We start from the raw sequence: 21,349 nt of genomic DNA, 5'->3' as shown, positions 1-21,349 counted from the left end.
GCCTTCCCTCTCTGGCGCTGGGCAAAAGAGCCACAGGCGAGGCCAAGCCATAAACACAACAATATGAAAATGAAATTCTTTCGGGTCAGTTGGGTCCATTTGTCTTCAATTTCATTTGCCCCCAAGGCAATTTTGGGACCCATATGTGTGTGTGTGTGGCGTAAGGGGTGAGCCGTCGTAAATTATTTAGCAAATGCAAATGCAATTTTACAGAGGGTTCCTCACAAAAGGATAAATTGTTGCTTACCTTGTATCAAAACATAAACAAACTTTTTTATTCCATTGTAAAGAGAAAGTGCGTGAGAAAGAAAAAAGGAACCCCAAGCTTCTCCAGCTATTTATTAATATTTCTCTTGGAATAACAGCCCCACAGGCTATATTCACACATTGTACGACTTCTACACGTTTGGTATTCATTCGAGAAATTGTCCGCCCATAAAGTTCTCAGCTATTTGCCGACATTGCTGACATATGAGGCGTTTCCTGTCGCTTTCAGAACTCCCCTCCGGGCCCGTCAGCCCTCCGCTTGAATATGCTAACTGCAATCCTTTCGCACTAAACATAATTTAAAGGCGAACTCCTGTCGAAGGTCCTGCAGTTTTGTAGTGCGCAATTTATGGGCAAATGTGGAGATAAACTTGCTGTCATTTATCAACGAGCCCTTGCCGGATTGCGGACCGGATCCGGGTCCCAGGTCCGGGTGCGAGTCCGGCCACTGTCGAGTGTGCCGCGCCGGAGTGAGTGTGCCTTTTGAAAACATTTTGACTTGAAATGATTACGCCAAAAACTCAACAGATAAAACCCGGAGCACGGAAGCGGCCATAAATCAGTAAGTAAATGTGACTTCCTCGGCCTCTCCTTTTGCCAATGATGAGCCCGGAATGGGTGTCAGTCCCGGGGTCCTGCGGACTGGAATCGAGTGGCGAATGAACGAAGGTAGACCGGCCAAATTGCAGTGAACAGGACTACAGGCGGACAGAGCACAACTCCGCCGTAGATTGGCAACATTTGATGGCAAAAGTTACGTTCGCATTTATCTTTCGAGCAAGTGTCACTTGTGAGTTTCTTGAACCGCAGCCAAGTCCGGAGAACCATGTCCGGTCGGGGCAGGCGGGACAGGAGCAGGAGGAACAGCAGCAGCAGCAGCAGGACATCCTGCTGAGCAACAGGAGCCCTGTTGGCTTGGCCTTTAAAAGGGGTTTCCGCTTGGCACTGATAAATGTCCTCTTGATGGCCACTGAACACATTTCCCCAGAGTTCAATAAGCAGTTGTTAAGATGGCTGTTGTTTAATTCTTGCAAAATAGGATGTAATCTTAAGAACTATATATTAGGATGTGTTTAAGTTGACAAATAATTAAATAAAGTTAAGATCAGGCTTCGGATATACAGACGTTTTGATCATCAACTACTAAACACAGGGAAAGGGAAAAATAAAATATTTTTCTCTGTAATTTCCAAACAACTTTAACTTAGATTTCTTTAAGAAAAAGTTTGTACATGCAAAATATTTAATTTTCCAATTTTCCTAATCCTTAAACTCCCCAACTCTTTTTTTTTCAATATCCTGACATCCTTCAATTTGATTTCTTTACGATTTCTAAACCGAAACTCAACTTGCCTCTCTGACAAATCATGAACTTTTCCTGTTGGTAATTCTGTTTCACCGATGTTGTGCAAAATTCTACGTCTCCATAACTTTGACAAATTAGCTTTGTTGGCCACTGTTTGCTGTTGTTGCTATGGTTATCGTGAATCATTTCATTTCAGCTTGCCTCGCATCATTTTGATTTATGTGGCGTTAAGTAATTATAATTTATGCTTTATGCTCAGCTCAGTGGCTTGTATTCGTAGTATTTGCCAGCTTTGCCAGCTTTCCCAGCAAGCTAATGACTTGGAGTTCGTTGGCAGATAGATATTGCAATTTGCATATGCACAGAGTCGTCGCTGATTAGCATAATAAAGTGAGCGGCATCCGTTGGCCGAGGAGGATTGTCAGTCAGGAGCAACACGTCGTATGCGCAATATTAATTATTCAGAGCGAGGCAAAGGCGTCTGGAATACTGAGAAGAAGCCGTAGAGAGAACACTAGAGAAAGGCAAAACAATGCGACACTTGTCGTCCTCGTCTCCTCGTCCTCTTTTTCTTGGTATTCCCAGCTTTGAATTTAAACGGGAATCCTGGGAAAAAACATGCCCAGGCAATAAACGAGCAATTTTTCTCCAAATTACAAAAATGTGAGCAAACATTTTATTTGCGCTTGAAAGGTCCCCTGTATATATATAAATATATACATATATATATATATACTGTCTGACATAAATCTTTGCCAATTTCCAAGAGCCAGCAGAAGCCACTCTTTCTTTTATATCTTTTTTTGCCTTTTAGTTTATTTCGTTCATTTCATTCTCTTTGGGGGGACTCTCCTTTTTTCCTTATTTTTTTCTTATTCGCTGCAATGACAAGAATTTGAATAATTCGCCAAATGTGCCAAGTTGAAATGTTAAAATTCCCAACGACGCGTCGACGGAAGTTGGCAAGCGGCCGGGAACTTCCGGTTTGGCGGGAACTGGAGTCACGACCCGCCAAATGATTGCAAATGAATGGGGAATGGATCTGGATGGCGAATGAAGCAACGAACGACGCCCCCGAGGATGTGCGCGGCGTCGGCAGGATGCGACGCCTTAAAAACTTCGCGCTTAATGCATCATTAAATTTATAGCCCCCGAAATAATTTAGCGCAATTTCGCTAATGTGTCACACCATAAAACAAATCACAAATGTTGGTTTTGCCACCCAAAACTTTGCCGACCCTTGTTATCGTTCTCGTTCCGCCTTGCTGTCGCTTGTCTCTTCCTCGAAATATTTCTTTTGACACCCTGACAATGGATTTCATAATTAAAATCAGAAGTTTGTGGCGCAAACTTTGTATAAAAGTTATGGGAGTTACGTTCGCGGAATTTAAGAAAGTCTGGTGGAAAATAAAAGAATGTTTTGTAGGAATTTTTAGAGACATTTTTAACATTGGATTATATAACTTTTAATTTAACTTAAATCGTGATTATTATTACAGCTAAAAATTTCCCAAAATAGAAAATTGGTTATGCATTTAAATAATACCGTCAGAAACATTCCACAAAGTCCAGTTTAATTACCGATTTAAATCCTAGAGAACCTACATGTTTTATATTACCTCATAATTCTTCCTCGTCTTTCATCATTTCCATCGGGGGAAACCCATATCCTTGATGGCGTGCTTTCATGTTTTTCCGACTTCCACGTCTCTCTCAATGGCATGCGACAGCGCCAGCAAGTGCAGCCTGCAGGTCCTTCGAGTGACTCCTGTTTTTCCCGCAGCTGCTTTTGCTGCTGGTGCTCCTGCTGCTGCTGTTTTTCTGCCGCCGTTGTCAAGCTCGCCATTCTCGGTGTGATGGCTAAAGAATTTTTCAATAAACGAGCCGTGCACAAAATATGTATGGAAAGACCGTTCCATTCCGCTGGCCTGTTATTGAGGAAATTAATAAAGCCGTCGTGCTGGAAAATGTCGAAGCATCTTGCGCATGGCATACTTCCGGTTGCGAGGCCAAGGAATTTTGCACAACAGAACAGAACCGAACAGAGATGACAATTAATGAGATAAGTGATAAGATATCAGGGGTTATAGTTCAAGGGGTTGCGCCAAAGTGCCCCCAACTAATTTATTTTATTCTCTCCATTAGCAGACTGCCATCCATCATCCATTTTCATGGCCTTGTCGGCCGCGTATAAGCCTGATAAATTCCACGATTTTGGGAGACGTCAACATTGTATCTGTGATGTATATGACACATTGTTTTCAACGCCAGAGATCCGCTCGAAAAAAAATGTCCAAAAAGCAATTAAATAAGCGACTGTTGTACACTGCAGAAAATTAATGGAAAATGAGGAAGAAGGCTCACTTAATTGTTTGGGAAAAACAAATTAAAGCTCACTAATTGTTCGTAAAAATTCAAGTTTAAAAATATCAAAAAAGCGTCAAATTCAAAGAAAATTTTCTTCCGGACAAGGCTAGAAATATTCGCCTATGACTGTTGATCAAGAATATATATTATTTATAGGTTCAAAAATGGCTCCTTCACTGAGCTTACCAACTTCTGCTTAAAATTATAATACCCCGCAAGGGTACAAGGGCATAAAAATACAAAATGTAGCAATAAAGACTGCAAAATAGCAGAAATCTTTAATGTAATAATTTGATTACTTAAAATGTTTCTTTTTATGTATCGATATTTACCTCAAATCATATCAATTCCACTCTCCTGCCACCCCTAACATCTTTATCTCGTTATAAACTTTTTCTGACAAAAATATTACCTGTTCAGTTGGTAAATAATTACCCAAAGTTATGCCCATAAATTACTGAAAAACATTCAGTCATAAATTATTTTGGTACTTTTCTCTGCATTGTCAGGCGATGGACTCCTCTTCTTTCAGTGTAGCCACACATATATAGCCTCACTTATGCAAACACGTGGCATATCTTCAAGCACACACTCTAATGGGCGATGCAGGATAATAATTTCCTTGGACCGCCCGGGGGAGGGGTGGAGTTGGGATGAAAGGGGGGAATCCTCGGGCATTTAAGCGCCGCTCATTTATCACAAATTTCCCATTGGGACTTGTCCGAGAGTCTGGTAAAATTAATATGCGAAAATAAATTATCTGGCCAAATGAGCGGCGTTTACCACAGCCGCCAGAGGTTATGGTGGGGTGTAAGGAGGGAAATTCCCATTTTCACACGCGATTTTTTTGTGTGTTCGGCCAGCGGCGCCGGAGGCTTTTCAGCTTCATCAGTCACAGGAGCGAGCGGTTGCGTTGTTGGGCCTTAAACGGCCGGCAAATAATGGCCGGGAAGCAAACAAACTCGAAAATTCGAAATGCGTATGCGAAATTCGCATACGATGATATCCTGGCGCTCTGCAGGGTAATTGAATATCGGTCAAGTGTGAAGGGAATGGGCACACCGACCAGGCCTGCCCGTCCGCTCATCCGTGAAGCGATAAAACCCACCCGGATTCACTTTAAGGCGGCTTTAATAGACGAGTATCCCCAAAAGCTCCTCCACTAAATCGAGCTCTTTAATGGACGCCAATCTCTGATTGTCGGACGCCATCCGCGTTTAAGCCCACTCACGTGCATTGCCTCCTCCGATAATCTCCCCAACAACGAGCCTAATTTGGACGCATTCATTTGGAAAATTAAAAATTAAATTGCTTGTCTCGCTGCTCCCGCCCCGCCCTGCTGCCTGATATGGGGAATATTGTAACAGCGCTCAGCAATAAATCTCATTAACGAGCACACAAAACATAAACAGCAAGCGGCAGCGAAAACTGGAGGTCCTTCGAGGACATGACCTCTCCCTCGCTCAGTCGTTTTTGGGAATTTCTGTTGCCAGGCATTCGGTGATTAACAAAGAAATTGTGAGCAGAATGACATGAGCATGCCGATTTGATTGGATAACTTAGTTAGCTTTTATTATAAACTCGCAGAAGCCAAAACGAAATGGAATAAGGTTGAATTCTTAACAATGATAACGAGGGGTATTTTGAGAGGACATTAAAGCCAGAGTTCGTTGAAAATTAATTAAAATTCAGGCTTACTTAAATCTAAAACTGTGTAACGTAAGTATTAATCAAAGTATAAACTTTCAACCTTGTTACTTATTTATTTATTCCCCTAAACCCAAACCTCTGATATATTTTTGAATAAAAAGAAAAATATTTTTCGTACATAAATTGAAGCATATCAAATGACGTTTTGTTCAGAATCGAATCCCTTATAATCGGACTAAAAAGAACAAACATTTCTCGCATCAACACAAATATGTATTTAAATCCAATCGTAACATTCCAACCCGGGGAGTTGCGGCAGGGAGTTAGCTCACAGGCAATCCATCATAAGCCTGTCAGCCGCAATATGCGAAGTGGTTGCGGTTCAGCGGAGCTCCCTTAACCCTTAACAGCCATAACCGCCATCCTGTTGCACCATATGCCATATCATATGCCATGTTGATAAGATTATTGTGCGCAGATATTCCCAAGAACGCAGCTCAAAATTTGCATAGCACAAAGATGCTGGCAAAAAGGGAAACCATGTCCTTGTTGCTGCAGGTTTAAATTGTATTTTGTCGACTGCCAGCAGCTGCTCTCCTACGAAATTTGCCCCCTAAACACTTGAAACCGGAAAGCAATTGCTTCACGGCGTGGGCGCCTCTGAAATATTAGCCTCGTTTGCCAGGACTCCGGCTCCTTCTGCCTTCTGGCCTCCGCCAACACTTTATGGCCTCTGATTGCATTCGGTTGCCAGAGCGAAAATCACGTGGGCCTTCGACCACTTTGCTCTCGTTTCGTCTGAATAAATATTTAAATATTCCCAGAATTGCACTCGTTTTTGTGTAAGAAGTGAAAATGATATGACCCTACAGATTTAAGTGTTGTCTCGATTAGGGTCATGTTTCTTATAGCTCTATTGATGTGAGATGAAGGGGAAAGGGTCAAAGGTCATTGATATACCGATATTTTATTATATCAAACTTTTTCTCTCGATATTTATCCCTTTCAAAAAGCATTCAAAAAAACCATTAATAGTCCAAATAATTTTGTCTAAAAAGCTCTATATCCTTTTTCCAATTAAGACAGACCAAAATCCCAAACAATTACGATTTCTTAGATATATATTTTAAGAGGACCCTCCTCCTTTCCCTAACCCATAAGCCAACTTCAAAGCCACACTGGGGGCCAATAAAGCAATAGCCAACTCATCGGAATATTGACGCCTGCCCACTTAATTGCTCGGCAAACGTTCACCAATTCATCGCACACCAGATCAAAGGGGCAGGAGAGCACGAACGGAAGCAGAGGAGGAGTGTATGTTTTGGCCTTGCCCTCCTCGACTAAAGTAGACTTTTTTTTTTTGGCCGGCAGCCTGCCTTTTTTATGAGGGAACGGATGCCGCCGCATCCGCCTCCAATTAGAGTTCTGCTGATTTGGCGCACTTAGCGGGAGAGAGGCATGTGTTCGAGAAGCTGGATTGGGTTTGGGCAGAACTGGCTGGTGAGGCCTATAGAAACCCATTAAGATCATGCTCCATTAATTGAGTTGCCATGAAATCGCCTGGTCCATGTGAATGGCACTTGTTACTGGGCCGATTTGGGATGGTGTCAAAATTGTGCATGTTCCAAATGGTTTTTGGCCTTCTGTCCTGGAACACCCACTCCAAATCCCCCACCCGGGACCACCAAATTAAGTTACACTTGCACAACGCCGAAAGAATTGTCGGGGGGGAAGTGGAGAAAGCGAAGGGCAGTGGAAGCTGGCATTCTGTTCGGCGAGAATTAAATATGCATGGCTATGTTTTGGAGCGCTCTTGCCCTCTCGATGTGGCCCGTCGGCTATGGGCCGTAATTGTAATTAGCTTCCACAGAGCTCGGACTGGAAACCGAATCGGATGAACAAAGGATCTGTGGGGCGTGGCAGATTTGGCGATTTGGCGATTGTGTGGCTAAATGGGTTAGCACTAGCCCTGATAAAGGGCATAAATAATCAGCACATATTGGGTGTGAATGGGATTCAAACAAAGTTTAGGCCAATGCCTCTTGAACTGAATTGCAGGCGGGTATTCCCCCAGCTATTAAATTGGGCAAGAGAGCCTTTTTAAGAAATTGGAAATTTTAACATCTTAGGCAACATACAATATTCCAATTTAATTTGGCTGTTGCCAGGTTTTCACCTAAAATTAAATCCTTTGAATATTTTCAGACTATTAAAACTTAACAAATGAAAAGATAAATAGTTAACATAGTTATTTTAACTTATTAAAAGTTTTAATAAAAGTTTTTAATAATTTAAAACTTAACAATTAAATGAAAGGATAATTATTAAATATAATTATCTGGCAAGGAAGTTAATTTACCAAGTTAGTAACATTAAATCTTCCACAAATATCAAGCAATCACTTTCATATTTTCCTCCCCATCCCCCAAAAGTTGTCCTTTTACACCGGCTTACCTTTGTTTTAGATCTTTCCCTTGGATATACCATTCAGTCCTTCGTCCGGCAAGAAACTTTCGCCAGGTTCTGGGGACTTAAATGAAGTTTGTGCCCGCACTTAACCAAAGCGCAATAAATCAAAACACCTGGTGGGGGTACTTAAGAGCCCTGCCAGCCAGGACGACAGCACAACAAAGGGGCGACATGAGCAACATAGCAGATAACAGTGAAAAAATAGGTTTTTAGTTTTGAGCGAAACGTACACCAGAATACCCTACATGGTTTTTAGATAAATTTTTGCTTGTAATATAAATATATTTTCTCTTGATTGATTCTTAAGATATGACATGATTTTGATTTAGATATTTACCTGGAAATTTTGGTTTATATATCATATAGGGCCTTTTTCCCCTTGATCTATGTTCTGAAGGTGCTTTTATATACTCTACCAATGCTATAATGGTATTTCTTTAAGTTGTATCCTTGCATAGATTTCATGAAAGGTAAAATATTAAATAGATCTGGGTTAATAATAGTAGCTAGTATATACACAATCCTAAGCTTAGGCTTCCTGGTAAAACCACAGGACTCTCACGGAGTAAAAACAATAAAGACACACCAACACACCGAGTGAAATCAAAACTTTTACGGCCTCGCAAAATAAACGAAACGACCAAGAAGGCGATAAGGCTGCAACAACAATGCGAACAACAGGTGTTCGACACAGATTCCCACGCTTACACACACTTTGCAGGGACATACACATACACACACACATTCTGGCCAAAGGAGGAAATGAAAACGGTGTTGCCTACTTGCAGGCACCGCGGTCGTATTTGTGCGCGGGCCAAAGCTATTTTGAATGCGTGTTTGTCCTGGCAGAGTTCCCTGCATTTGTTAACTGCATTCAAAAGGGGCTAAACATCAGCACAAGCTAGTATGTTGGCAGTGCCAAGGCAAGAAATGAAAAGTGAAAAACTTGCGAGCTGAAAAGTTTGTGGGAAACTTTTTTTTCTCGCACCTTTTCCAGGAGAAGGGGGTTTCTCGCAGCAAAATGCAGTTAAAAACTTGCAGCCGCAATTCAATTAAAACTTCAATGTAATACCACCAAGTACACATCCACATGAACCTCCTGCACGGCGCTGGAGATGGAGTGCAGCTCCTTAGCGCCGGGATGACAGCAGCGTGCCAAGTGCCAAGTGCCTTGGATGGCTTCAAACTTTGTTGTCCTCCCGACCTCAGCTGTCCTCGTGTAAACAAACGCCTTCAAGTGGGGGGCGGCGGTGTCGGCGGGGCAGTAAATGAGCAGTGACTGTGTGGACTAGGGACTCCGGACTTGAAACTACGGACAGCCAGCAAAACAGCCGGCTCAGGATGAAGCGGGCTAGGGAGCGCATTCCAAGCCTTATCCGCGCAGGCGCCCTTGTCCGGATTTTTGGAAGCCCTATAAAAGGCGCTGTTCAGGCCAGAGCCAAAGCAGTTGGTTCGTGGCGCTTCTCCGGAAAATTTGAAGCTTCGGAAAACAGGAAAACTCGAACTCTGTCTGAACTCTGAATTCAAAACTCCAAACTCCGCGCTTCGCTCGCTGATGTTGTGGTGGTAAAACCGTAAAAACTGTAATTAGTGTGCTCTTGTGGATTCGCGAAATTTAATTAGCCAGCAAATATGGTGAGCCCTGTGCAATGAATAAATAAATAAACCCTTCAAAAGTTACAACGAAAAAAAAAAAAACAAATAAAATGCAGTTAGTGAAACAAAGCGACCACAAAGTAATCTAATTCCCTTTTGCCAATACAATTCCCCTTCAAATTAGATTACAAGAGAACCAATATAATGCTGATGTGAAATTATGTTGAACGAGCAATGTTAATGACAGCCCGATGATGAGTTGTTCAGAGTGTGCATAATATATATTACCCGAACTCTAGGGGTATTATGATCTATGAATAATTTATTGGTAACAAAACAATATGAACTAATACAGATTAAAAACGGATTTAAATTCGGTGAGCATCAAGAATAAAATTTCTAAACTGAAAGTAAACAAAAATAAACTTAAAAACCATAAAAAGACTTTAATAAAAACTTTAAATGTTATGTTGTTATTCCTTTTAATTAAAAAATATATTTACCCTGTGAGCTAAGAACAATTCTGGATAAATTAAGACAAGGAATGTCTGTCAGCTTAGGTAAACCATATATGTATATCCCAAAAGCACATCAAATTGAATTTTATTAAATGCCAAGTACCATGGCAAATATTTTCCACAACTAGACGTCTGTGGCCGACTCCTGGAGATTGATTCAGGCGGTCGCTCATGCGAGTGCCAGTCTGCTGCTTAATTGCAGAGCAGCCAGCTTGCTTTGAGCCATTCCGTAGCCACAATTTCATATTGTTACGGAATTGCATTGTTAATGGCCGTTGGCAGCCCGCCCTCCCCGTTGGCTGGAGATCCTGTCGGTCTATCTGTCTGTCAGTCCTGCCAAAATGGGGGAAATGGCGCGCAGTGGAGCCGAGTGGGAGCCGGAGGGGCAGAGCCATTTACATACCCATTGGTTAATGTGCAGTCCCCGGTAATGGGCCCCAACTTTTTGCTCAGTCAGCGCAAAGTATCTCGGGCGCAACTCTTGCCCAAATGCAATAAAAATAATCCGAGCATAGATAATGGATAATGGGCAAAGGGCGTCCGCATAATGCACTGATTAGGAGCCTCAATCGTGGGATGATTTCAGCCTTTGGCCGCATTGTCGAATCCTTTTAACAACCCCATCGGTGGCCCCTGGGAGGAGATGGGAACATGTACTCCCTCTTCCGCTTCCGCCACTGAAACAATAACATTAACAACAAGCAACAACAGCCACAGAGACGCTCTTTGGCCATTAAGTGGCATTATAATTACAATTCTGCAACGAGCTGTGGGGGCTTCTAGAACTGGAAACTCAAACGAGGCCCGACCTCGACTATAAACTCCGCATCCGAAGTGCTCATTAAGCTGAAAGGAGGCGGAGGCCACTTAAGTCGGGCGGGTTAACGTTTAACTGCTGACACTACTCCTGACTTAGCGGAGGAGTCTAATCGGAGACCGAGCCCGAGCTGCCCCAATTAGCAAATACGCTCGGCAAATAATCCACTCGGATTTTAATTAATTGGCCCTGTCGTTGTCTCTGTCGACTTACGCCAATATAATCGACTGCAGGTATACTTTATCTGGTTTTTATTCACTGAACAGAGAGGGAGCTAGCCCCAGACCGGCTTCCTCCTCTTGTTGACTGAGATTCGGATTTTAAAATTAATTGTGCGCATAAATTTCCCAGCAAGCGGCGAGGAAGCCGCATCCGCATCCGGATCCGGCGCTGGTCTGAAGCTGAAAACCTTTCGACTTTGTTTTTGGGGGCTCGGGCAATAAATTCAGTTTCGTCTCAAATGAGTTTGCATAATTCAAATACCGAAAATTGAAATATCCCCTCCAACAAATATTTGCTTAGTTACAAAGTGGATTTGCTTCAATTTATTATGATTTAAACGTGCACGAGGATTAGGTAGTTCGGTTAATTGAGTCCGGGATTAGCATGAGAAATGGGAAGTAACCTTTGTGGTCAAAGAGGAGAAGCTTATCTGCAAATGCAATGAATGGTAGTCCCCCCCATTGTCCTGCCGCAGACAGGGCCAAGAGAGAATCGATAAAACCGGAATTTAATATAGCCGCAGAGAGGAGGTAAAATTCTTATGCAGGAATGCTATCGTGCTCCTGGATGAACTTCGTCCTGACTGCTGTTGCTGCTGCTGCTGCTGCAAGTGATTTACATATCCGAACTCGCTGGAATCAAGTAACTCGGGGATAGTTCGCCTACCGCTTCTGATGGCGCGTGTCAGATAAAACAGATTCAACTATTTGAGCAAAACACCCAACACAATTTGTGCGGATCCAGCTAATGGCTGGGGAGATTACGCATACGCCCGGATGCCCATACGGATGCGGATATGGGGACTCGTCCCTGGGCTCCTGATGGCGTTATAAAATTAATTTTAAGACACTTGGAGCTTAATCATTCGCACAGATAAAAGGCGACAGTCGTCCCCGAGGATAATTGCGTATGCGTGTGAAACTGCCCGGGATTTTGGTGAGTTTGATTCTCCACTCCGAGGGTCGACGGATTGGCATGGTGCCCTGGAATTCAAGGCATAATTTGGGCACAGAATATTTCTGTCGCCCCATACCCGCTGGCCAATTCACAGTGAGAGAGGGAGACCCACAGAAAAGGACCCAAAAAAGGACACCCACCCACCACCACCACTTGTGGAAGTTTGGCCAAACGTGCTGAGCTTTTAAAACTCGACCGGAGGTTGGGTATCGGTGGAGGGTCTGTAGCTATCAGTTTTACGAGTCCTTAGAGAGCCGCACTTGTTAAACTCGCATCCTGCTGCTCACATTGTTGTCAGGCGGGGAGGCAGGGACCACTTGGAACATGCCGGAGATTTGCGTGCGCCAACTGCCTTTTGATATTCAATCATCTCGAGCATCTCGCCCATAATGGTACCCAAGCTGCCACACACAGCCGAAAATTAAGCTGCCTTCGAACTGAATATTTTAAGGTCAACGCTGTGTCTGAAGTGTCCTGGGGAATCTATTGAAAAATCTTTTTTTTTAATTGGCAAAATAAATAGTAGACATCCTAAGCAGGGAGTAGTGAGTTTTCTCTGTTTATAAGCTATTTTTTAAGCGGGAAGCCACAGAAGTCCAAGATAATTAAGCTAACTTAGGCATTAAATTAAGGAAGAGTATTATTTAAAAATTTGTTTACCCCGAAATTTCCCTCAGTGCCGACCCACGCACACATGCTAGAATGACATTCCCCCTGCCTTCAATTTGTTCATAATAATGTCCGTCTATTTTCAAGTGTCACAGCGTGGGCGGAAGCATGTTTTTTGATGTTTCCTTTTTCCGGAAAGGCCCTCAAAGGGAATTCGACTCGATGAGTGTGTGTGGATTCGATTTTGACTCTCCGAAGGTCTACGAACAGACCGAACAATACGGCGAACCATAAAACCATAAGAGCCGAAAACAATACTAATTTCGACTTGATGCCATGTCCAAAGTATTCCCCAATGGCCACTCAGCCAGCCGCAGGATCACCGCAAAGTTGGCCGTCAGCCGTGGAGCGCATAAAATATGCATTTGGCTTAGCTGGAGCGACTTTTCCGCCTGATTTACGTCCTAGAGGCGAGTCGCTGCCGCTCACCTTGGCCAAGTCTATTTGGAATTCAAAAGCTTTTAACAGATTGTCGCTGGCAGTAACTTTGCCAATTTGCAAAAGTTCAACTGAGCAGCGACCAGAGAGAGCAAAAAAAAATGGATTAATGGCAATAAAGGCGGCGTTGGCGGCATTGTCGGCTGCGGGAAAAACAATAACAATTACACTGATTGCCGCCCCCGGAGAATACGTTGAAAGTTGAGTGAGCGACGGCTGGTCAGTGGAACGGAAGCGGAAACGTCCCAAATCGAAGGGGAGAGCGGGATGAGCAGAGTGTAGCGGCGGCACTGGGTAACTCGGTCGCTCCATGGCTGACTTGGCCCGCTTTTTCAGCTTTTTCTGGGCCACCAGTCCTATCGGTCCTCGCCATAAAACAATTGAGGGCTCAATTTTGCTCGCCACGGCGCATTTGCATTCAGTTCCATTCCATATTTGCTCCTGTTGTTCACTTTGCAATTCCCACTGGGAACGAAGGATGCCACAGAGAGAGCATCCGGATTCGAAACGGAATGCAACTTTGTTAGGTCCGCCACCGCCGTGTGGAAGCCCACATTTATCTCAACGAAAATGTTTTGTTGCTAGTGCATTATTGTTCCCAGCGAGTCCTGGCCATGGCAATCTGCAGTGCTTATGTGCGTAAAAATTCTATTTGATTGCAACGTTTATGTTTTGGATTTAACTTTTTCTCCTGCGTCCGGTAGACCGGAGAACGGAGTACAAAGTACGGACAACAGAGACCGAAGCCTTCCTCTTCCATTGGCTTCTACTCTGGCTGGCCTCGTGCGATTCCATTGTGTGCCTGCAGAAATATTTAATCCAGATATTTATTTCCTGCACCAGGATATGAAAGCGAATGCGGCGACTTTGATGTCCCTTCCTGGCTCTGTTCGGGAATAATCTTGGCCCTCGAACATGCGGCTGTGGCCATGCGAACCTTTTATTGCCGTAATAAATTTCCCCAAATACTATGTCCCACAGGTTGCACAGAGTAGTTACTTGCATTTAAATAAATCTGGAAATAAAAACATTAGTTTGACTTTCAAATAAATGGCCATATGTTTGGAAAAGTTACTTTAAATTGAGTGAAAATATGTCTTTAAGCTTTTAAAAACAAATGGAAATCTCGATCTTCCTGCCAGAGGTTACTGTCAGTACTTCCGGCTATCGTTTAGTTTACGGTGGTATATCCTGTTATCATTTCTATCGATCATATATATCCTCAAAGCTCAGATAATGAAATACTTAAAATCAATTTATTCTTTACCTAAAAAGATTTAAAATCTGAAACTATATATATTTAAATTCAATATAAGGCTTCCTCAAGGTAAAACCAAGCTAAATTTGCATAAAAATACCGATGTAAAATTTAATATAAATCATCTCAGAAAGTAGCAATGGCAACTGCAGCCGGCAGCCATTATAATGCAAAACCTGGCTCCATTATTTAAATAAAAGTGGAGACGCTGGCGAAGTCTTCGGTACCTTTGCCCTTTTGTGCCTTTGTCCTTTTGCTTTCCCGCAACCCCAATAACGCTCTATTTTTTACCTCTCCGCAGCCCAGCGATGAATGCCGGAGCCGTGTAAGTGCCCCTGCTGCTCTGGAGAAGACCGGAACCTAGTGGAATCAAAGCCGGAACGTGACTTTTGCCAAAAGTAAATTGAGCCACCGCAGCGATAAAAGTTGCCATGCCAACGGGCGAGTGGCGCTAGGACACGCGTACAGATAAAGGATCTCTATGGCGCGGCGCAATCCAGGTGCACCCGTGATGGGCACCGATGACATCTATTCGCGGGTGCCTTTCCATCGTCGTCACCATTCCACAGCCAATGCCATGTTACCCCTTATTCCACTGCACTTGCTCCTGCTTCTCATCCTGCAGCTGCTGACAGTAACTACTGCGGGTCCGGTGAATCCGTGTGCCCACAAGGGCATGGCTGAGCTGATTCGCACCAGTCCCGTGATTGTCAAGGCCCTCGCCGCCCGGGTCTTTTTCGACGATCTGGAGGGACAGGCACCGGCAGAGGACACGATTTTAATAACATTAACGCCGGAAACGATATACAAGGGAGCATCCCTGCTGAAGGTGGCCAATGGCGGTGCCGGTGCCGGGGATGCCCCTAGGGCCTCCGGACTGATGTCCGGCAGCCCGGGGCATCGCGCCAGAGGCTCTGGCACGGGCTCCGGCGGCAGCGGAAGCTCCTGGAGCGGTGCTGAGTCAGCCTTCCAGTACGAGGGGTATGTAGTCATGGTGACTCTGTCCACTGTCCAATGGTCCACTTAAACTTAACCACTCTTCCGCAGGCAGCTAAATGCAACCCTCCAACCACTGCGATGCTTCGATAATAACATGCTGAAAATGTTGCCGGCGGAATTAATTGCCTTTGGCAAACTGCTGCCCGCAGCATCAGCAGCATCATCCTTCTCCACCGGCGGCGGTGGGAGCGGAGGTGTGGCTGGCATCCTGGCAGCCAGGCAGCTGCAGCGACCGCCAGTGGGCGCAGCCAGTGATGTGCTGCACATCAGCGTCAACGGCCTGCACCGCTGGACGCCACAGTTCGAGAATCATATTTGGAAGCACTTGGGTAAGCATCGACTTCCTGTGAGTCCTACCACCTACACAGTAAATAAAATTTGGTCATTCATGTAGAAAGAAAATTAATTATATTAGATATTAATAACCGGAAAATGTTAATTAAAGTTTAGTTTACATGTTTATTTTAGATTTTTTAAAGATTTAAGATAGGTAGGTTTTGGATTCAAGGGTATTGTTGAGGCTGATCAAGAATATAGGAGTATAAGATATACATTCTTAATAACTATAACCCTCTTACTCTTGACCTATTTTTTTCCAAGTGAACTTATCCTTTTCCCCACTCGATGGCCTCCTGTCCGCTCCCCGGAGTGGCCTGGATCGGCTTCCGTTGCTTCCGTTACTTAATCGCATTTCGCTTGTTAGTTTGTTGCATTGTCCAGCAAATCGCTCCGGTCGGATGTTTGTCCAGTATTGGATGAGCTCCCGGACCGGCTACAGTTTCCCAGAGCCAGGCCAGGCTCCAAATGGGGCAATCAGTGGTAATTGGCACCAGAGACTCGCTCGCTAGCCCCCCGACCTCTCGGATGTCGCAACATAATTGCAGGCGACTATGTTATTTAAAGCCGCTTATGTATTTTCTGGCTTTTAAGTAATTCAAGAGTGAAATACGATGAACACTTAAAATTTCACTACTCACTTGGCTTATTCGTGGGTCTATTGTGACTACTCCATGAGCCCCAGTCGGCAGATTAATCTTTGATGAAGATTGATAGTAATCGCCGCCCCAGTCGGCCAAGTGCTGCGAAGGACCGAATATAAAAAATAGAACAAAATAAAATAAAATAGAATAAAAAAAGGGAAATTCTCGATGACGCAGCAGATGTCGTCCAACGAGAAGGAGGAGCAGCCGGAGCTGGCGGCTTTCAAGCCGACAATCTGCACCATGGCCACTCGAGGGAAGCAACACTTGACTTTTGTGTCAAGCGGCAATGCGCTCACCGAGTAGGATCTGGCGTGAATTGAGCCCACTGAAAGGGAGAAGGTCCTTGTTGGAAGGAAGCCACCCGGTAGCTGGGGATACCACAAAAATTTAGCACGATGATGTCTTATTTTATGGGTTTTTAGAAATGAAGAATAGGAACGACCACTACTTTGTAGCCAAAGAAATCTAAGATACCTAAAATACTTAAATAATATTATAATGATTTTTTAATAAAAAATATCTTAATATGGGATTAATACTATAATAACATGCCACTTTTAAACACCCATTTTATTTAATAATCCATCTAGATTGAGCCTAATTAAATAGTTAATCCCATCTATTATAGTTTTATTTATTTTCCGCATAGCCAAAGCAGCATTAAATTAATTAACACGATACAAAAACCAATACAAAAAATAAAATGCTTTAAAAAATACGTGTCATGAATGTCCGGGTTAATCTCTCATAATTATGCTCTCTCTCACCTGTTCAACTTCTGTTTATTGGACAATCGCCAATCATTTTACAGGCTGGGATGATTGGAGCGACTTCACCTTGTGCAGCGTCACCTGCGGTCAGGGCGTACAGCAGCGCTTCCGTCGCTGTCTGCTGGACAACCCACTGGTGGACATCAACATGAATCTCAACCTGGAGGATGATGATGACGAGGAGGAGGAGGAACAGCAGGCAGAAGAGGCTGAACTGACCGCGTCCAAGGAGGCATGTAACGATGATGCATTCGGGGACGGCAACAACGATATTCTGGCCGATGACGAGGATGAGAACGACCTGCTCATAATGCGAGCAACTGGCGACGAGACATTGCATAAATTCGACCCAGCAACAACGACAGCAATGCCACCGACCAGAGTCCATGCTCATCCCAGTTCCGGCCCCGTGGGAGAAACAAGCGGCGGTAATGAACCACCTGCAGCAGGTGGCGACGAAAGTGTCAGGTTTGTGACGATTGCACACAATGACCGAGATGCAGGAGGTGGAGAGGCAGGAACTGTAAGTGGAGTTGGAGTTGGGAGCAGGAAGGCACGTGCCAGTAATCAGCACAAGAAACGCAAGCCGGCCAAGAGCGTGGCTCTGTCCACGCTGCTCTGCGAGGGCTACAACATCGAGCAGCGCAACTGCAACAGTTTCGAGTGCAGCGGTGAGTTGGTCAATCTTCTGTTTAGGATCCTGACTTAAAATTAGTTCTATATATTCGGAAAATAAACTCTATTCCAGATGATATCAGTGATCTCCTTAAATTCTACAAAAAGCTTCCCATGGCTGAGGACCTGCCCACTCAAGCCTCGGATGCCTCAGTTGCCTCTGGCTACCCAGATCCGTATCCAAATGCGGACTTCACCACGACAGGACTAATGGGCACAGCCTACAGCCCAACACCCTCGACGCCCTTTAATATGGGCTACATCCGGAGCTGGAGGAACCTCCTGAACTTCACCCTGATGGTAACGCTGCGGGCTAAGGTGGGTAAACACTGTGAGGGGGTCCTTCAAGGGATATAAATCTGAGAGCTGACTTTTTCAGAACGACACGCGGAGCACGGCAGCCATCTTCTCCATCCGCAATGCCACCCACAATCTGTATCTGGAGGCCTGCCAGGATGGACTGCGTCTGTACCTTGAGCGGGACAATGCCACGGAAATGTTGCCTGTGAAATTCAATTTATACGATTATCGCTGGCATCAAGTGGCCATCAGGTGAGTGTGCCTTGTGGGGGGTAGATGGATGGAAGAGGGGGGCTGTACGGTAGGTAGTTTCCTCCATGTGGTGGTGTGTGTGTGTGTGTGGGAGGGGTGTGTGGCAGTGGCACTCACTTCGATCTGATGGCCATCGACGCTGACACTTTCGTTTATTTGCATTTTCAATTTATTAGCATAAATGTTTGTGCCATGAAACGCACACTGGCAAACACTTGACACACATGCAAATAGTACATAGGCAAAAAAGAATACAGTTGTGGTCAAGTTAATAGCAGCGACAAAAGTTTTAACATTGCTTTTCTAGATTTAAAAGTTAATTAATAATGTAATATGACAATCCCAGATATTATACCAAAAAGCTCTCAAGATCTTTTCGTTTTTTAGATATGGATTCTTATCCTTACATCTATTATTTCCACCTTTGCTGTATCGACAGAGCCTGTATATGAATATCGAAGGCCTTTTTTTTTTACTTTTTGCTTTTTGCTTTCTGAGTTCTGCTCCCTATAACGAAACACACAACCAAATTGACACTCGGTTCAAGTGGGCGCCATTTGTCATCGACCGTGGGCACATTTCTCACTGTCAGCGCGTGGCCCCCAACTCCCCATGCAAGGCGGGCACTACTATATGTATCCATATATATTTTAATTATTTGCGAATAGCTCACTTTACTATTATTGTTTTGCTGTTATTTCCATCCCTCGGCCTGCGTGCAGCATACAGAATGGCGATTTCATATCGATTTACGTGGATTGCGCGTGGACAAACAGCTTCGTTGTCTCCAAGCGACTGTTCACTCTTCCCATGGACGCGGATGTGGAAATTGGACGCGGCTTTAATGTGAGTATAGCATAATTCTAGTTGAATAGGTATATCTCTTGGTTTTCAGTTAATATTTTGGGGTTTTATAATGTCAGTTTGACAAAAACTAAATTCGTATAAAATCTAAAGACAGGATCTTTCGACATATTTTCTTAGATAACAAACGAATTAGTCTTCTTAATGTTTAAAAACTTCACAGATTTCTTAAAAACACTCAATACTTGCTTAAAAAACAGAAAAATTTGTAATTAAACCCATTTTACTCTGTTAATGTATCATTTAAAAAGTATTAAGAAAAAAAGTCATAAAACTTTCATTCATTTTAAAACCAAAAGAGCAAACAATACGATTCCTGCATGCCATTGATAATAATTACGCCCCATGGCCATGGTACAATGCGAATTAAACAATTATTGGGCAGATAATTATGGTTTTTATGCGCATTAACTTTCGCTTTTTCGCCCGTCGCAGGGGGAGCTGCAGCAACTACTCGTCCTGCCGGAGCACCAGGAGCGGCTGCAGTGCAGCACCAAGCGCACCTCCATCAACGAGGTAAAGCGTTATATTATCGACACATTCATCGAGGACTACGGCGGCAACTGAGTCGGAGGCTACGATGTAAACGATGGCAACTGATCCCCATTGTGGCCAAAAGCCAGACCGCACTACCAACGCCAATCGAGCGAGAGGGCCACTGAATATGCATGGATATTTGCGTATTTTATATTGCGGCAATCCGCACACAAATCCGATTACAAATTCGCCCAAATCAAAACTGCATAGATTTATGATTATAATTCATTTCATTTGCATATACAGCATATACATAGGGCCCCAACACAAAAAGTATATGCAACTCGATATACATATACTAAAATTACGCATACGCCATGTGATTTATGCGCTAGCAGCCTCTCTGCGCCCGGAAGGCTCTACTCGATTAAGGACACATTATTGGTGTTATATTTCGCATGGAGAATCGGCATGGGAATAATGTGCTCGGTATTTGTAATAATTAAGCTAATTTGACGTAATACAATAATTGTAAACGCAGAAATAAATACAATTTGCATGTGAATGCAAATGCAAATGGAAAACGAAAACTAAAAAAAGATCAAATATAACGCAAATATGTATATGGTAATAGTAATAATAATATTTTCTTTTTATGTGCACGAGTGGGTGGCTTTAACATAAGTATCACACGCATACATTTTTTCCATTTTCCACAGACACTCGAGAGAGTCCTGCTGTCCTGGGCTCGGGGTAAGCAAATTTGAATATGTAAATGCGGATAAGTATTGTTTGGTCAGCCAGATCCCATCCTGGAATACAGTGAAGTGGCAGGGACAGTCGTGTGTCTGCCAGTTTGCGGTTTTTCTGCATTCAAGTGCGCTCCACTAATTTGACAAAGGATCAACTTGTACACTTGACAGTGTCTCCTGGACTAGAGCAGCAGGATTATGCCGAGCTCTGAACTGAAACCAAGCATATAGACAGCTAAAACTACAAGCGAATAAAGCGAATAGAGTTCACCAAAAAGCAAGCCAACAAAAAATTGCAAAATGGCAGCCGCACCTAAATTCATAATTTCCTCTTTGGCGGTAAAAGGCCCGGCAGCCAACTTCCGCTTTCTATCTCTCCGGGCCGTAAATAACCTAGTATTTGCTCTCAGCTTCATATTTCTTTTAGGTTCCTGGTTTTTTGGGTACTCTGGGGTATTATAGCTTTAGAAAGGATCTATATAACAAAGAATTAATAATAAAATATTGCTAGAATTAGAGTAATTAAAAAACAATTTTCTATTTATATAGAGCTTGCTTCAATGCTTGTCATGTTGAGTGCTCCTTAGATGCACTCAAAATGTTGTTTATTTAGCCAAACCTGCCTGACGGGTATCCTCTGGTCGGGGCACTCAACTAGGAGCAGCTCTTGCTTATCCCCTCTTCTTCTCCATGTCATTGGCAATTTCTTTGGGGCTTGGGGTTAAAATGTTGCCGCGTTTGGC

At 43.6% G+C, this 21,349-nt stretch overlaps 1 protein-coding gene and 2 long non-coding RNA genes across 4 annotated transcripts; 2 read left to right on the top strand and 1 right to left on the bottom strand.

Moving 5' to 3' along the window:
- Positions 1-9,520: 9,520 nt before the first annotated feature.
- Positions 9,521-20,465, top strand: LOC108082685 (uncharacterized). Of its 2 annotated transcripts, none has more exons than XM_017178199.2 (8): positions 9,521-9,694; positions 14,836-15,515; positions 15,582-15,862; positions 17,328-17,957; positions 18,035-18,279; positions 18,341-18,513; positions 19,236-19,359; positions 19,813-20,465. In XM_017178199.2, the coding sequence occupies exons 2-8, from the start codon at positions 15,016-15,018 to the stop codon at positions 19,942-19,944; spliced, it is 2,085 nt and encodes a 694-aa protein (XP_017033688.1). In that variant the 5' UTR covers positions 9,521-9,694; positions 14,836-15,015; the 3' UTR covers positions 19,945-20,465. The 2 variants fall into 2 exon arrangements, with proteins under 2 accessions (XP_017033688.1, XP_017033680.1); XM_017178191.3 differs by lacking the exon at positions 9,521-9,694 and adding an exon at positions 9,969-10,032.
- LOC138928876 (uncharacterized) lies at positions 13,408-14,306 on the top strand. The gene is made up of 2 exons (XR_011445280.1): positions 13,408-13,911; positions 13,981-14,306. It is a non-coding gene; the product is annotated as an uncharacterized lncRNA (long non-coding RNA).
- LOC138928877 (uncharacterized) lies at positions 13,908-14,434 on the bottom strand. Its single transcript, XR_011445281.1, has 2 exons — positions 14,352-14,434; positions 13,908-14,291 (listed from the first exon to the last, which is right to left on the bottom strand). It is a non-coding gene; the product is annotated as an uncharacterized lncRNA (long non-coding RNA).
- Positions 20,466-21,349: the final 884 nt, after the last annotated feature.

This window comes from Drosophila kikkawai, chromosome 3R (genome assembly GCF_030179895.1).
Source record: "Drosophila kikkawai strain 14028-0561.14 chromosome 3R, DkikHiC1v2, whole genome shotgun sequence".
Classification (NCBI taxonomy): Eukaryota; Metazoa; Arthropoda; class Insecta; order Diptera; family Drosophilidae; genus Drosophila; species Drosophila kikkawai.
The sequence above is the reverse complement of the archived record's forward strand: the minus strand, read 5'-3'. Positions and strand labels throughout refer to the sequence as shown.